The sequence below is a fragment of the Cebus imitator genome, unplaced genomic scaffold, assembly GCF_001604975.1.
Source record: "Cebus imitator isolate Cc_AM_T3 unplaced genomic scaffold, Cebus_imitator-1.0 Scaffold48, whole genome shotgun sequence".
NCBI lineage: Eukaryota > Metazoa > Chordata > Mammalia > Primates > Cebidae > Cebus > Cebus imitator.
Window position 1 is genome coordinate 2700411 of NW_016107363.1, and position 17083 is coordinate 2717493.

The 17083-nt window shown below is 37.2% G+C and overlaps 1 protein-coding gene and 1 long non-coding RNA gene across 4 annotated transcripts in view; one reads left to right on the forward strand and one right to left on the reverse strand.

Annotated features, from left to right (window-relative positions):
• The window catches only part of LOC108303526, a 105744-nt gene that overhangs the window by 38945 nt on the left and 49716 nt on the right, over positions 1-17083 (forward strand). The gene's annotated exons all lie outside the window — the stretch shown is intronic.
• The window catches only part of PTPRG (protein tyrosine phosphatase receptor type G), a 770883-nt gene that overhangs the window by 10972 nt on the left and 742828 nt on the right, over positions 1-17083 (reverse strand). For all 3 annotated transcript variants that reach the window (XM_017527402.2, XM_017527401.2, XM_017527403.2), the window contains 5 exons: positions 15990-16083; positions 14917-14993; positions 14288-14416; positions 10297-10443; positions 9197-9339 (listed from right to left, as the gene is read on the reverse strand). In XM_017527402.2, coding sequence (XP_017382891.1) covers positions 9197-9339; positions 10297-10443; positions 14288-14416; positions 14917-14993; positions 15990-16083 — 590 coding nt within the window. The remainder of the gene's footprint in view (positions 1-9196; positions 9340-10296; positions 10444-14287; positions 14417-14916; positions 14994-15989; positions 16084-17083) is intronic.

Sequence of the window (17083 nt, forward strand, 5' to 3'; positions counted from 1 at the left end):
ACTCATAAACTGCTTTTTGTTCCCAGGTGCTCTGTCCCAGGGATTTAGGGCTTTATTTATGAGTTTCCGTTATGCTGCCGCCTTCTTTTTTTTTTTTTCCTTCAGACCTGCCCAGCCCAGCAAGGAGGCAGCGTAGTCACTGTCGGCCTATAGCTGCTTTGCTGAGCTGCTGTGGGCTCCGCCCAGCTGCCGAGTGAACTTCCCTGCAGTCCTGTTTTTATGGGTGTAGTTAGAACTGCTTTGGCGATGGTGGCCCACCTCTGTTGGGGCGGAGTCTCTGCTGTGGCGGGTTGCTTTGGCAACGACGGGCTGCCTCAGCAACGGCGGGCTGCCTCGGTAATGGTGGACGCCCCTCCCCCACAGAGCTGGACCGTCCCGGGTTCAGCTGCGCTTGCTGTGAAACTCTCAATCCAGAGTTTCTGGTTGCTGTTCTTTTGTGGGGGTGGGGCCAGCCGAGCCTGATCGCCTGGCTGCCTGCCTCAGAGCCTTTTTTCAGTTGGTGTTCCAGTCGCCTGTTGAAGAGGCGCTGGGGTCTGTTTGTTTTCCCCTGCGGCCACTCAGTGCGCTGGCTTAAACAGCGGCACTGAGGTTTGTGGCGCTTTTTTTTGTTTTTTTCCCCTGGAATCTACTGTCCTGGTTCTCTGCTCAGTCCCCTTTTTGAACCGGCGAATGGGCGACTTCCGTGGCTCCAATCGCCAGCCAAAAAGGTCCCCGGACCGGTGTATTTTGTACGGAGAAGCGCGGCTCCGGGGCGCCGACAAAGCAGCCGCGCGGGGCAAAGCAGCGGCGCTGGCCGGCACAGCCACGCTGGCCGAAACAGCCGCGCTGGCGACTGTGGAGCACCTCCGCCCGGGAATTTCCTAGTCTGTGGGCAATAAAAACGCGGCGTCCACTCACCCTCTGCGCTTTCACTGGGAGCTGCAATCCTGAGCTGTTCCTAAACGGCCATCTTGGATCGTCCCCAGATTTCTTATCATATATTAAATTCTTACATGCGTGAACCTATTTCTGAACTCTGTTTTGACCCTTTATTCTGCTTGTCTATTTTTTGGTACCTCCCCCTATGTATCTCAATTCCTTCCTAAGTCTTGATATCTGATAAAGCAAGTTTCTTTAATAGTCTTGGCTGTCTCTACATTTACTTCATATTAATTGTTTTTAGTGATTCAAACATAAAATTTTCATTTTTTACTTGTATACTCATGTCCAAATAATGCTAACCTTTCACTCCACTCCATCTTGTTTCACGATAATTTTGAAACCAGATTGTTAAGGAACACAGATTATTAAGGAACACATTTTTGTTGGGATTTTGATTAGGTTGCATTGATGGATCTCAGGAAATTACCATCTTTTCAGTCTTGAGTTTTTCTGTTCACGAACATGATATCTTTTCTCCATTTATTCAGACCTTTTATAGCTTTTAACTAAGTTTTATAGTTTTCTTCATAGTCTTCGCCAATTTCATTTTTGGTTAATTTTTAGGTACTTTAGAGTTTGTTACTCCCATTAATGGCCTCCTTTTGTGACAAGATTTTCTGTTTAATTTCACTTCATATATAGGAAAGTTATTGATTTTCACATGGTGAAATCCCCAGTCACACAGAAGAACCCTGCTTAAGTTTTAATAGTTTGTGGATTCTCCTAGGTAGTTGACCACATCTTTATCTGCCAATAATGTCAATTGTCCCTCTTGTCAAATTTTATGCTTTTTCTATCTTCTGCTTTTATTTTAACGGTCTTTTTTTTTTTTTTTTTTTTTTTTTTTTTTTTTTTTTTTTTTTTTTTTTTTTTAGTTTAAGTTCTGGGGTATATATGTAGATTGTGCAGGATTGTTACATAGGTATACACATGCCATGGTGGCTTGCTGCCTCTGACCCCCTGTCATCTACATTAGGTATTTCTCCTAATGATACCCCTTCCCAGCCCCCTCTACTGCCTGGTATCCCTCTCCTAGCTCTCCCACCCCCCAACAGGCCCCAGTGTGTGGTGATCCCCTCCCTGTGTCCATGTGTTCTCATTGTTCAATACCCACTTATGAGTGAGAATATGCAGTGTTGCATTTTCTGTTCTTTTGTCAGTTTGCTGAGAATGATGGTTTCCAGCTTCATCCATGTCCCTGCAAAGGACATGAACTCATCCTTTTTTATGGCTGCACAGTATTCCATGGTGTGTCTGTGCCACATTGTCTTTATCCAGTCTATCATTCTCCTTTTACTTTGTTGGCTAGAACCTACATAGGCTTATGTACTAGCACTGAGAGCAAGTATCATGTGTCTTAAATGGCCAAGCTTTTAAGTTTTTAATATTAAATTTAAATGTTTGCTAATATGCATCTGGTAAATAACAGTTATAAAGGTAAAGCGGATGCTTTCTATTTTTACTTTGCTAAGTGTTGTTTTTATGTGTGTGGGGGTCATGAATAGGTATCATTTTATTGCATGGTTTTCAGTGTCTATTTTTTTTTTTTTTTGAAATGTCTCTAAAAAATGTCCTGAATTTACTGATAAACTTTTGGTAATATATCAAAAGCTTAACACTGGCTCTACATTAGCAGGGTAAGTGTTTCAGGATACGTAATACTTTTAATATAACATACTGGGTGTTATTAGACAGCATTTTATTGACGTTTTTGTATCGGTGTTCAAATAAGTAAGCCTGGCCTATACTTTTCCATTCTGGTGCTAAGCTTTGTTTGTTTAAACCAATGTTGCATTAAATCTTCTGTATATTGTTGTTCAAATGCAGCCTTGGTCAGGAACTAACAGGTGGAAAACTCATTCTTTTATTCAGTTCTTACTGATCATTAATGTATGTTGTGCTTTATGTGCCAGGTTCTCTTCTAGGTATTTACATGTACTGACTTAATCCTCACAGTAATCCTATGGTATGGGTACTGGTATTATCTCCATTTGAGGTTGAATAAATAAGGCACATTCAGGTGAAGTAACTGGCCAAGATTGCAGAGTGAGACTGGAGCTTAAAATTGAGCTGATGCATGTAAATGGCTCAGAACAGAGACTGGCACACACTAAATACCATGTGTTCACTAAATGTTATTTTACTATGCTTATTTCTAGGCTTAAACATTTATTAGTACAGAGTTATAAAGTCTTAAATGCTTATTTTATTTCTTTTAAAATATCTATTATTTGTAGCTTTTTATTATAGAAAATGTTAAACAGACGCCTAAGTGTAATAATAGTACAGTAACCTTCATGTAGTCATCATTCAGTTATAATATTCAACAGCTCATGGCCATTCTTGTTTCATTTCTATTTCTTCCTCAATATAGTTTTAAGTAAATCTCAGGTATTTTAGTCATAATTTATTATAAAACTCTAAAAGATGAGCACTTAAAAAACATATTATCACACCTAAGCAAATTAACAACTCTTGGCAACTCTTGGATTCTTTTTTTTTTTTGAGACAGAGGCTCACCCTGTTGCCCAGGTTGGAGTGCAATGGTGTGATCTCAGTTCACTGGAAACTTTACCTCCTGGGTTCAAACGTTTTTCCTACCTCAGCCTCCTGAGCAGCTGGGATTGCAGGTGCCCACCACCATGCCCAGATAATTGTTGTATTTTTAGTAACGATGGGGTTTTGTCATGTTGGCCAGGCTGGTCTCGAACTCCTGACCTTGTGATCTGCCCACCTCGGCCTCCCAAAGTGCTGGGATTATAGGCATGAGCCACTACACCAGGCCAACTCTTGAATGTTTTTAATGTAGCTACAGATAAACGGTAGACTTTTTTCCTTCATCATATTTCCAAAACTGTGTCTCTTATTAGACTATCTATTGCTTAAATTTTACTATCGCCTTCCAGCCCCCATTTTCATTACTATTTGCTTGTAATTCCTTGCACTTTTTGTTGATTTATCTGGTGCTTTTTCTGGCTTGAGTTGAATGCTTAGTCTGTTTAACTTTTCAAATATGTATAGTTTACACAGGCTATATAGTTTTTTCCTCTAAGTACAGTTTGGTTCCATTCCACCAGGTTTTGAAATGCAGTGCCTTCATCATCATTTTTAAGTATTTTGCAATGTCTATTTTGGTTACATTTTCAAGCCATGAATTATTTATAAGCAATCCTAGATGTAAGAATTTCAGTTTCTAGGTATAAGGATTTGGGATCTTTTTTCACCGTTGGTTTCTAATATAAGTGGGTTGTAATCAATGAATGTGGCCTTATATCTGTTTTGGAGGAATGTATATAGATAAACCATTTGTGTTTGAAGAGAATCTAGGTCTCTCTATACAGTCTTTCTTGGATGCAAACTTCTCTATATCACTATTAAATCAGGCTTGTTAACTCTGGCATTCAAATCTTCTCTCTGCTGCTGATCAGATGTATCCTGGTCACTCAGTTTACAAACTTAATACTTGATTCTGTTTTTAGAAAACCTCAGCTGTTATTTCTTTCTCTTTGACCTTTTATTGCCCCATGGATCACTTCTTAGACATATGATAGAACTTCTGTATCTGGCTTCCATATTTTAGTTTTATTTCAGTTCTGTACTCCACTAGTATCTCATCTTTTTAAGTTTTTAGTTTCATGAGTTAATATATTTTTTCATTCTTAGGCCTAATTTATTCCTGTTTCATAATAAATGTTCTCGATTCATTTCATGAAATCTTCCTTTAGACCTCTGAGCACATATTTTAATACCCTACTATGATTGTTCCATTAACTGTGATTTATTGTGGTTTTTGGTTTTTATTCAGCATGTTTTCTCCTCAGATTCTAAATTGTAATGAGTTGACCTCATTTTAACATGGTATTAAAAAAATTATTTGTACTGATTTTGTTCAGGAGGGGAAGAATTTAACATTTTTAAATCTGTTCTAGTGAAATGGTTACTCTTAAGATCGCCCCTTTTTTCTTAGCTTTTTCAAAGCTATCTATGGCCAGTCAGATAGAAAAGTCAGATAACATGTATCTTTGTTACACAGCATGCACTCCATGTGGGATTACTCTCCCCTTTCCTGTATTTAGCCATGCTTAAATATACAGTTAAAGTAAAAAGTACCTATACAATATGGCTTCAATATGACAAGAATCTAGTAAGTCAAATCAATCAAATGCACAGATACTTTTAAATATCTTCTGCATACCAAACATGATGACAGAACAAAAACAAAAAAATAAAGGCCATTCTCTTTCAGAAGTTTAGGAATTAAGTGGGATTAAAGGATGTTCATTGAGTTTCATGAATCTGCATTTAAAATGACAGGGACTTGGTGCAAAAGTGAGACAAATAATCTATAACCTAGATAAAATGAAAGTAGTATATAAATGCACTGGCTTTGATATTTTGTTTGCCACTTCCTCTAAGGGCTCCATTAAAAGTAATGGTTATTTAAGTAGTGGTGTTAAGAAAAAAACCTGATTTTTTTCATCTTTCCCTGCCTTTACTTCAAAGACATTACAAAAGAAAGTACTTTAAGTTCCTGATGTATGGTAATGTTAGATGCTCTGTCTATATTCATTTTAAAACACACTGTGGTTGCCTGAATAGTCAGTATACTACCTGTGGGCAGTTAACCGTTTTTCTCTATTTCATTTATTTACTTGTAATTATTGTAGCTTTTAAGACTTTAAAAAAATTCATATCCAAGATTGCAATCTTGAGTTATAACCCTGACACTGTGAAGAAATGTGACTTCCCTTTGAAATCAGTAGGGCAGAAAGGAAAACAAAAAATTGAAGCTTGAAGAAGGGTCAGTTTTGGGGAAGAATGGCAACACAAAAGCCTTCCATAAGGCTCAGAAAAAGGAAAATACTGGACTTCTTAGTTATGATTTGTGGGTGTCTTTGCAGTCTCTGGTATAGATATAGCCTTTGCTATACTGTAGTCCGTATACTTTTGGTGTCTCTTACAGAGTATCTCAGCAGTTTTCAGACTCTTTGATCTCAGGGCCAAATTAAAATAAAAAATTATTGAGGACCTCCGAAGACATTATTTGGGCTGTATATGTCAATAGTTACTATCTTAGAAATTAAAACTGAGGAAATATTAGCCCTGAAAGTGATGTTATCACAAGTCATGTACCTCTGGAGAACTTTCATTTACTGTCCACTCATGACAGAATGGGTGTGAATAAGGTAGATAGTATTTTTATATTACTGTGCTATCCAAAGGGTGATAGGTGTATCTCCAGAGTGAGTAATTAAATATTTGCACAGAAAAGTCTTCTTCAGTCTATGAGTAAATGGAGTAATTTGGGTGAGGTCTGATCTACAGCTGTCTTAAAAGACTTTGTGAGAACCATGCTTATGTTTTAAACTTCTGTGGGAACACAGGCTATTTTTAAAATTTGACAGTAATGATGCAGATCGGCCTCTGAGCAGAATAATCTTGAACAGATGACTATAGAATGCTGAGAATGAAGCAGTTTGCTTTTAAGCTGTGCCTGTCCTCAAATAGAAGCAGTTTACTTTTTCATTTAATTTTATTCTTAGCTCACTTATCTAGAAATGTCATCCCCTTGGGACATACCTGAGGAACCCCCTCCCCCCACCCTGCCACCATCCCCTAAAGTAGGTGTTAAAAAGATCTCTATGAAGATGAAATAGATGTCATGGCGTTTGCACACTAAAAGTTCAACTCTTTGCCTCACATACCACATGCATGCAGGCCTTTTCTCTAAGCCTGTTCACTCCTGCTTTTGACAGAGCTTCAAATCACTTCAAAAAGAAAAATTTAAGCAGCCAAAATGACTCTGAACAATAAATGAGACAAAAAGTAAGGCTTCCTGAGGACAATTTGTATAGGGGTACATATGCTTAATAGTTTGTAAGTCATCACAATTTAAAACCCATACCCATTCATGCAAATACTTATCTAGCACCCACTCTGTCCCAGGTGCTGGGTTTCACTCTATGGAGACTGAGATGAATAAATTACCATTGCTGGCCTCAGCAAAGTGAAAGTGATAGTCATGTACACAATTACGGTGTGACATTATAAGCAGGAATGACATTTAGCTGGTATGCATTGGTAAGGACGTGATGTTAATGATTTTGCTTAGCACCTCTGGGATGAGTTCGAGATTGTCTGAGAGAGTGACTTTTGACCTGTGTGTTGAGTGAAAGGGTACGCAGTGGAGAGCATTTGCAGGGGCAAGGTGGTATGCAGGAAGCAGTACTCCAGTGGCAGATTGGGATGAGGCTGGAAATGTAAACTTACATCAGACTGTAAAATATTTTGAAAAGTCTATTAAAGGAATGGATAGCACCAACCAGACTTGGTGGCCAGTTAGACATAGAGGTGAGAGAGACTGAAGAAGAACTCTGATATGTTTGAGGTCTGTACAACCAGGTTGATTAGGGGCAGGCAGGGAAGATGAGTTTGGTTGTAGCTATACTGAATTTGAGGTGTTTGTAGGCTCTCAGGAAGTGATGTTTAGAGGTACAAAAAGTAGGTAAGATGGAAAAGGAACTGGTGTTGAGAGTATTACACTAGAGCTAGCAACCTTAACAATTTTAAAGTTGCTCTTCAGTAATGTGGAAAAATAATTTCAATAGAATTAACTTATCTCTGCAGATAGTAGATAAATGAACTAATACATTTCTACTGGTGGCTTTTAAGGCAGCTCACCATATGATATTTGCAGATCCACTGGTTTAGGATTAATTTGTTCTTTCTGTACATAAGCCCAAGAATGACCTACATCTGATTAATTTCTGAGGTGGTATATATTCAGCATGTGGCACAAAAACCACTGAATAAGAAAAATATACTCACAAGTTGAATATATATATGTGAATTGAACACTTCTGTTTAGTATTTAACTGATGGCGGTTTTTCTTTTCCTCTTTCCTTACTCTAAAATATAAGATTAGGTACATTATTGATTTCAGGACAAAGTACCTCGGAGTACTACCATAATGGCAAAACCAGTCATGTAACTGGGCAGTAACATTAGAATTTAATGAAAAGAGATGATAAGAGCTAGTAAAACCCAGCAGAATTCTAGAAAATGCCCTGACTTCATGTTTTAACTGCATACCACAAAGTTTCATAGTTCAGTAGCAAGTCTCCCGTTATTTTGAGGCTGGCTGTGCTATTTAAACACTGTTGGTGGTTGTCACATTTCCAGTGATCTTACTTAGTGTGCTATTTAATTAATGTTTCAACTGTAATGCTTTTTAAATCTTAATTTTTCATCTTACTAATTAAGAATCAGGCCAACATTTTGAAAGACTATAAAATTTTTTGGAAGCAGCTAGTACACATTACTTCAAGTAGGAGAGTACTGTGCTTTGAGGTGAAGGTGCTGAGCCCTTGTATATATAACTTCATGTTATAGCATTAGTGCAAGGGAAAAAGGGCTTCACAATAAGCTCCACTTTCACATTTATTAATACTTTATGCTACTTGGGTAGTTGGTAATTTAATGAACATAATGGATACTGCTGACCAAGAGCTACCTTGGAACTAAAATAAAAATGGGCAGGTATAATTGATTCCATATTGGCTAAAGGTTTGTGAGATTTGAAATGATTCAATTATACAACTGACTTACAGGCTGATTCCAGCCATGAAGTTTGGCTCCAAATATCCATATACAATAAGATATATCTGTGACCCTTTCCTTCTTATTAAAGTGCAAAGGTGCTGGGTTGGGATACCATTCTGACACTTAGAAGCTCCGAGTCTGGGGGCAAGTAATTTTTCTCTTTGAGATTCGTATTCTTTATCTTTAAATCCCAAAGGACAGTACTGTAGACTTTGAAACACATCATGAACTTTAAATATTATCATTAATTCTAGTAGCTCTATCCCTACTGATCAACTAAATCATCTCTTAAAAGATTATTTCCCTAACAAGTGTTTGAAATTCAGTTTAAGGATTTTTAAAAAGTATTTAATTAATGTAAACAGTTACTACTTATTTGTTACTAAGACACAAAACCTCTCAATGCATGAAGGTCTACTTTTTGTTGGCTAAGATACAATACTTTCCCCTTTCTAGAACATATACTCTAGAAGAACCTGGAGTCTTGGAAGAGTTTGACATATTAAAATGTAAACAGAGCAGTAACACTTTGTACCTGTCCACATTAGAAGTTATACAGAGTTGTCACAAGCTGAGGTTGGGGATAGGTTTTAAAATTCTGGCTTCATTTCAACAAGATATTCAACAACAACAAAATGTTTACGTCTTAAAAATTAAGAAACAGATACATACTCATCATGAACAATGGTGGGACCATCCCTTGTTAAGGCCTCTTCCTTGATGACGTTGATAAGTTCAAAGGTACTACTTATGGGGGCATCTGGGTTAGGCCATTTGGGACACTGAAAGTGCCGAACTTCTAGAACATAGTCATCCTGTAACCAATACAACATGAGTCAAATCCCTTCCTTTATTTCACATATCTACAATCTAATGACTAGAACTTGCTCCTGAGAAAGCATGTGGTACAGGTAACTCTCAACAATGTCAAGTTAACCAAACCGCAGCTGGTAAGAAGAAAAATACCAGGGAGGTCTGCTTGCCTTAAAACAAAAAAAAACAAAAACAAGCATGGCTGGACATAGTGGTTCACGCCTGTAATTCCAGCATTTGGGGGGCCAAGGCAGGAGGATTGCTTGAGGCCAGGAGTTCAGGACCTGCCTGGGCAACACAAGGAGACCTCTGTCTCTAAAAAATAAAAAATAAAAAAAAAATTAGGCATGTGACATGTGCCTGGAGTCTTTGCTACTCAGAAGGCTGTTGTGAAAGGATTACTTGAGCCCAGGAGTTTGGGGTTACATTGAGCTTTGATCATGCCACTGTGGGTAAGACCCTGTCTCAAAATAAACAAAAAACCAAGTAGGGCATGCTAGTAAAACGACTTCATTTGGCTTAGTCAAAAATTTCAAGTGACAATAAATTATTAAAGACCTTATAGCCTACTCTATTTTCTTATTTATAAAATGAAAGGAAAACAAGGAAGGGGGGGTAAGGAGCTCAAAAAAACTTAGTATTATCATCTCTGCAACACATTGCAAGGCTTACATTTCTGATGGCAAAGAAAATATTGAGCTCTAGTATATTGTTTTTATAATTAGGTCAACAGACCTATTTGTATGCATGCTGAATCAGAGGAACCGTTACATTTCATCTAGCCAGCTGGAAAAAGCAAATATTTGAAGGAAGTAAAAAGGAAAATGTACATATTTAAAATTAAGTCTTACTCAAATGACTGAACCTCACTTGAGGGTGGTAAATTACTTCATTATTACTTAGAATGATGATCCAGGGCCCAGGTACGGCTATTAATTAGGAACTGAGGTTTAGGTTACCTGTGTAGCTTCAAGGATAAAGTCATGGATGATTATTTGTTCTTCATTAGAGAGGCACAGTCTGTCTTTGCTGATAAGGGTGACGGTAAAGGCCTCACAGTTCATGGATTCTTCTCGACTTGGCCAGTACACAAACTCATCTTCCGCCTTTGGGAACCAAAAAAAAAGCCTCTGCAGTTCTGTCAAACATTTGTTTTTTATTTCTTGCATACTGATTTTGTCATTCCCCATACCTCAAGCCATCTTTTAAACTGAGTTGATAGAATTATGTGTTCCCATCTACTCACAGCAACTTCACTGGTTATTGTATTCTATTGTAAAATATATTTTGATAGTTTCCTAGCACCTCTCATCTGTTACTGTAGCAATCTAAAACAATCCCTCTATTGGGGACTTATTACCCCAGTTGAGAAGTGTTCTTTAATATAACTGACATAGTAAAAAAGGAAGCAGGATCTAGGCCAATTAATTTTTAAATTTCACAATTGCTTAAGCAATCAAGACATGCTAATTATTTCCTATGGATTATGTTAATAACAAAGGACTTTCATAAACATTATCTGATTTAATTTTTACAATATTCTAGTAAGACGAGAGACTTTTAAAAGAAGTTTTCTTGTATATTTTTAGTATGATGATGTGGGATACATATAGATAGCAAAAAGGTAACTATAGTTAGGAGCAAATTAATAGACCCATCATCTCACTGTTGCTTTTGTGGCAGGAACAGCTAAAATGTACTCATATTGGTATGAATCCCAAATACAGTGCAATTTTATTACCTGTAATCCTCATGTTAGACATGAGATCTGTAAACTTGTTCTTCCTCATCTGTTGTTTTGTATCCTCTTGATTTATTTTACATCTATCCATTTCCTCCCCACCCCACAATTTCTTTATCCATTTATACATTGATGGAAACTTAGGTTGTTTTCACATCTTGGCTGTTGCTAATAATGTTGCACTGAATAGGGGAGTGCAAATATCTTGATTCCATTTCCTCTGGGTATATGACCACAAGAAGGACTGCTGGGTCTTATGGTAGTTCTACTTTTAATTTATTTAGAAACCTCCAGACAGCTTTCTGTCTTGGCGCTACCAATCTACATTCCCACCAACGGTGTATGAGAGTTTTCTTTTCTTTATTAACTTTGCCAGCATTTGGTATCTTTTGATTTTTCTGAATAGCTATCCTAATGGATGTGAGGTATTTTGATTTGCATTTCCCTGAAAATTAATGAGGTTGAGCACCTTTTCATATACCTGTTGGCCATCTTTATTCAGGTCTTTTGCCCATTTTTAAATCAGGTATTTCATGATTCTACTATTGAGTTGTATGAGTTCTGTAGAAATTTTGTATATTAACCCTGAGGAGATTATCATCTGTCTTTACAGATGAGGACATAAAGGTTTTGGGGAGGGGGTTCCATAAATTATCTAAAATCATGCAGCTAATAAATGGTAAGGGATAGAACATTTTTGGAAGATTGTGTGTGAATAAGTAGGTTGGCTATATGTACAAGACAGTCTTTAAAAGAAAAGTAAATCTGTCAATGTTATATTTCAAGAGGGAATAACACAGAAAGTCTTTCAGCCTTGAATCAGGCAAGCTTTAAATGTTCATCCATTTTAAGATTAAAAATAGATATGCAGGCTTGGTACTTGAATTCTATCCCTAAAAACTATGGATGCCTAAGAGAAAGTTAATTGTTGCATAGGTTGGAGACTGTGAGAAATATGATTATGATGTATACCCCTGTTTTCTAATTGGCTCAAATGGCAAACTGTAGTTCTCCTGTAGTAGATACGTTTCTATGGGCATTTTCCTGAAGATGCCTTGCTACTATCATTGAAGTCAGAAATAATTCTGAATAATGTTCAAAACAAAGAAGGCTTTGTTTAATCTTACATTGTTGCATTAGAAATGAGCCAAGAGTCCAATAAGACTTATCACCCTTTCAAGTTTCGATATAGCTTATTGCCAAGTACATTTTTATTTTTAAAGCTAAGCATAAGGGGAAACAGATTAGCAATTGGGTTTAGTCTATACAAAAGAAGTCTGTAACTGTCGTGGGTTTTAATAGGTTTTGTCCAAGGACACAGATATCAAACACAGAAGGTCATGAACAGGCCATCTAAATGCAACAAATATGCACAGATTAAGCATAGGATTCATGAGTAGATGTGATGCCAGGTAAATTAACCTGAGCCTTAATTTCCATATCTGAAAAGTGGGAATAAAAACTACTTACCGTAAAGAAATACTATCATCATAACATGAATAGTAAATTAATGAGCTTAAAGGCTACCAAAGGGATCTGAATTATGGTAGAAAAATGGTTCCTCTTGAAAGTCTAAGAAAAATAACTACTGCTCTTAATTTAGCAGGCACACTGGTCTCATGACTGTTTTGCTTCTAAGTATATTATTTATAGATCAAAGATATCTGGGCATCTACATCAGTATTTTGTGTGTTAGGAACCAGTGACTTTTGTGCTCTTTACAGAATTATGACCTGGTAAAGGTATAGCAGTAATAATACAACAAACAAAAAGAACTCAGAGATATCAATGTTTAGGAAACACTGTGCAATGATGAAACTTTCCATCTCAGAACTGAGAGGTCAGTTGTATATGATTCCAATCTAGCCTTCCAAGGCCTCAGAGAGACACTGAGATGGCATGTTCGTATATCCTCAGTGTCTGCAGAACACGTATCCACTTATTTGGTCCAGCAGCTACCACATACAAATGAGCTGCTGGGTAGACACTTTATGGTGATTGCCCTTTGTTAAGTGACAATAACAAAATACTGATTCATCCAACAAATGAACGTTTTAACAACCCTAAGTGCCTCCAATTTCCACATGCCAAACAGAATAGACCCTATTGCCAGCTAATTTGAAAATTTACACTCCAGCTTTTAGTTTAAGATTCTCAACTTTGTTGCCATTCCATCATACAGAAGCAGTCTTGGTATCCTGAAGCTGGAGCAAAATGCGACAAAGTGAAGTTCCTACTGACTGGGCACACAGTCAAATGCATGTCACCAAGACTGGGGGTTCAGTCACATGCTGTTCTTCCTTGATTAAAAAACTCATTAATCTGACTATCATAAAGGCAGAGTCTTACTGTTTTTGTTTTTACCTTATGGGCTCACATGTCCACATACTAACTTTTGTAGATTCAGCTAATTCTGAAACTTAAGTATCCAGAAGATCTAAGAAGAAACATTTAAGTTTGTTTTATTAACTTGCTCACCCTTCTGTATAGAGACTGAAATAGAGGAGGACTAAGGGAGGGGAAAGTAGTAGCAGCTTAAAGACCTTCAAATTGGAACAAGATAGCCTATCCCTGCAGGAGATCTGCCTTACCTATGTAAGAGGAAAAGATACATTGTCAGTACTTTTGATACAAATTTTGGTGGTAGGACATATAGTACAATTATTAAAAGCACAGTCTCTGGCGACACATGACTCAGGTTGAAATCCTGGCTCCAGATACTTATGTGTGCTCTTGAGCAAGTTTGTTCCCTCAGTTTTCTTAGCTATTACGTGAGAAAATAATAGCACCTATGTCTTAAAATTGTTGAGGATTAAACAGGTTAATGCATGTAAACATAGTTACATACTCAGTACCTGTAAGCTACATTTATTACTTTTCAAAAGTGATACACAGCAGGTAAAATGTTGATTTAAAGTCATACTGAATATTAATGAGGTTACTAAAAGGACATTTTCAAATCCTTCTACTATACCGCCACAGACAGTACAATTGAAAGGTGATATGAATAGCATCAGAGAATCAAGTGATGGAACTGACAGGGACAGCATTGTGAGACTATGGAAGGAATCTCTATAGACTTCAAGATGACAATTTTAAATTCCCTCCCTAGCATATATGGATACTATAGCTCTATGGCAAAGTATCAAAGTAATTTATGCTTGTAGCCTCATGGGCTCATTAATATATAGCAGATGTGCTTTACTTACCAAGCTCTGGTTGTCTGGCAGCATGACAATGATCTGTGCATTATGATCCCAAATCATTCGCCAGAAATCTTTCGTAGTATGTGGCAGAGGATGCTGAGTTATAATAAATTCATTGCTCCTATAATAGCCCTTCAGTTGAGAAGACAAAAAAAGTCAGTGAATATGAGTGTTTTATCCTAACTTTGTGGCAGTAAAATATTCATGAAATAAGATAGTGTTGTTTTGACTACACTAAAGTAATTGAGAAAGGCATTCAGTACATTTGGCTAATTTTTAGATGTACTTCTGCTAGCATTGTGCAGACAATTTTCTCTCCATGTGCAGTTCACTTCTAGTTACCCCTGCTGTTTTCAGTTAACAGAAATTTCAACATTTATTCAAAGACTAGATGTATGAAATTAACAATAAAATTGATTCCTTAAGAAGCATTTTGCTTAATTTAAGCATTTTTGTACCCCCACTGATTCGGTTTCTTTTGCTGGAAGTTTCAAGATACAGAAATCGCTACACTTTCCATATTACACACTGAGAAATTATTTCAAAAATGAAATCAGTCACACAGGTGGTATCTGCTCTTTAGCACCTTTCAGTTTAATTGACTTTATTTATAATTAACTGTTGACTCTCACCATGATATAAGAAGCATTAATGTAATCTGTTCCTTTCATTCCAGGCAATGGTGCAAGACCCACTCGAGCACGCTCAGCTATCATATGGAAAAAACAAAAACACCACATTTGCCTTATTATACACACAGAACCAACAGCTCTTTCTGAGATTTGCTTGATGAATAACATATTCTCCTGGCTTCCCTTTCTAAGACTTATCTATATTTTTAAACAAGCTAAAGTGTTATCAGCTGAGGCAGAATGTAAGATGAAATTATGCTGCACATACACGGAAGGACACAGGCATTGTAGGAATACAGTTTTACTGTGTGAGGGATTCTTTTACAGCAGATCAATAACAGAATATATGGTCACAACAGAGGGTTTCAGATAACTTTTGACTCTAGTTTGTTATTCCTACAATTATGCCAACATATACTTTGCCCCCCAACCCCTTTTCTCCGTCTTTCTGTTCATGATGGACTTAGAAAAGAGTGGTCTTTTTCATTAGAGATAAATCTCCCCACAATGATCCCCTATGTGTACGTCTACAGCACACAGACAGTATCCTCTGCTATGTCCTGAGTTATTTACACAAAGGTCACCACCAATCAACAGCACTTTGATCTCCACAGCCACAGTAACTGAATAGTATCGTTCCAGTTGTAAGATTAATCCAAGATTCTAAGTTTTAAAGGAATGTTAATCCCACAGCTATAACAGCTTTATTATTGTTTTATGTTATAATATGTTAGAAGTAACCCTATTCTTGCATTCCAAGGTGAAATGAAGCTATTTTCTACATCGGATAGATGGAGCAACCTGCTGACTCTGACAGCCACCTCTCCCAGTTTCATCAAACTTCCTTAGTTGAATGAGCATAACATTTTCCCTTTCGGTAGTACCAGGTAAGAGGCTGGTATAAAGTCATATATAAATGCGGTTACTAAAAGGACATTTTCAAAACCTTCTACCACACAGCCACGTACAGTACAACTGAAGGGGGCTATCAATACCATCAGAGTAGTAGTTGCCTCTGTACTTAATACATATAATCCAGTTTAAAAGATCACTAACTGATGTTAAGGTCTTACATGGCACAACTGAAGAGTTTCTGTTCTTTTCTTTGTTACACTCTTTCTGAGCACTAAAACATTCCACATATTTTGCATTACATTGTGTGACCAGCTGAAAAAGAAAACAACATTTTAGTCTTCATTCAGAGATAAAACTAATAGCATCTGCTTGACACTTTGACAAAAATCCCAATCATCAGATTACTGATAAACGTTTAAGACCATTTTTGTGCCACAAAGAACCTTTGAAGACACAGGGTCTTCCTTGCTTGCCCAGGCTGGAGTGCAGTGGCATGACTGTAGCTCACTCTAAGTGTGTTCCTTCCACCTCAGCCTCCTGAGTAGCTAGGACCACAGGTGTGCTGTCACCACAACCAGCTAATTTTTGAAATTGTTTACAGACCTGGGGTCTTCCTATGTTGCCCAGGCTGCTCTGGGATTACAAGAGCTAGGATTACAGGTGTAATCTACTACACCCAGCCCCAAAGAACACTCGGCCTTCCCTAGGGGTACTTCTCTCAGTAACTTTGATTGATTGTGTCTTATTTCTACTCTCAGGCCCTAAACAGGTACCATGTGCAATACATATTTATAGAACTATGTGCATTTTTCTGTGATTCCTCATTGCACAGAAAACCAAGTAAGTCTACATTTAAAAAGATGGTTTAATGTTATTTATTATGAGCTAATCATGTTTCTTTAAGATAATGGAATACTTACTTAGTTCTCAGTACATTTCTGTTGAACTAAACTAACATTGTTCTGAGGCTGTTATAAGTAACCGGCCTAGTAGTTTGGTTATTATTCCTGTTAATGTAGGTTGGGCAAACCATTTTGTCAGTCCTGTTTTGGGGGGGGTCTGGCATCGGTATTAATGGAATATATGAGATCAGTGTTCTTCTCCAGATGCTTTAGTAAAACTCATGGTCCCTGGATATAATTTTCATTTTCAAGTTTCTGATTCTTGTTTTTTTCTTCATCTTGAGCTCTAAAATGGTTAGTGCCAGTGTCACATTTCTTCCATTAATTTTTAAAGTATGTATAAACAAATACTACAGAAATGAAAAAGGCCAAATTTAAGTAATATCGGTACTTAATATTTTATAAGAACT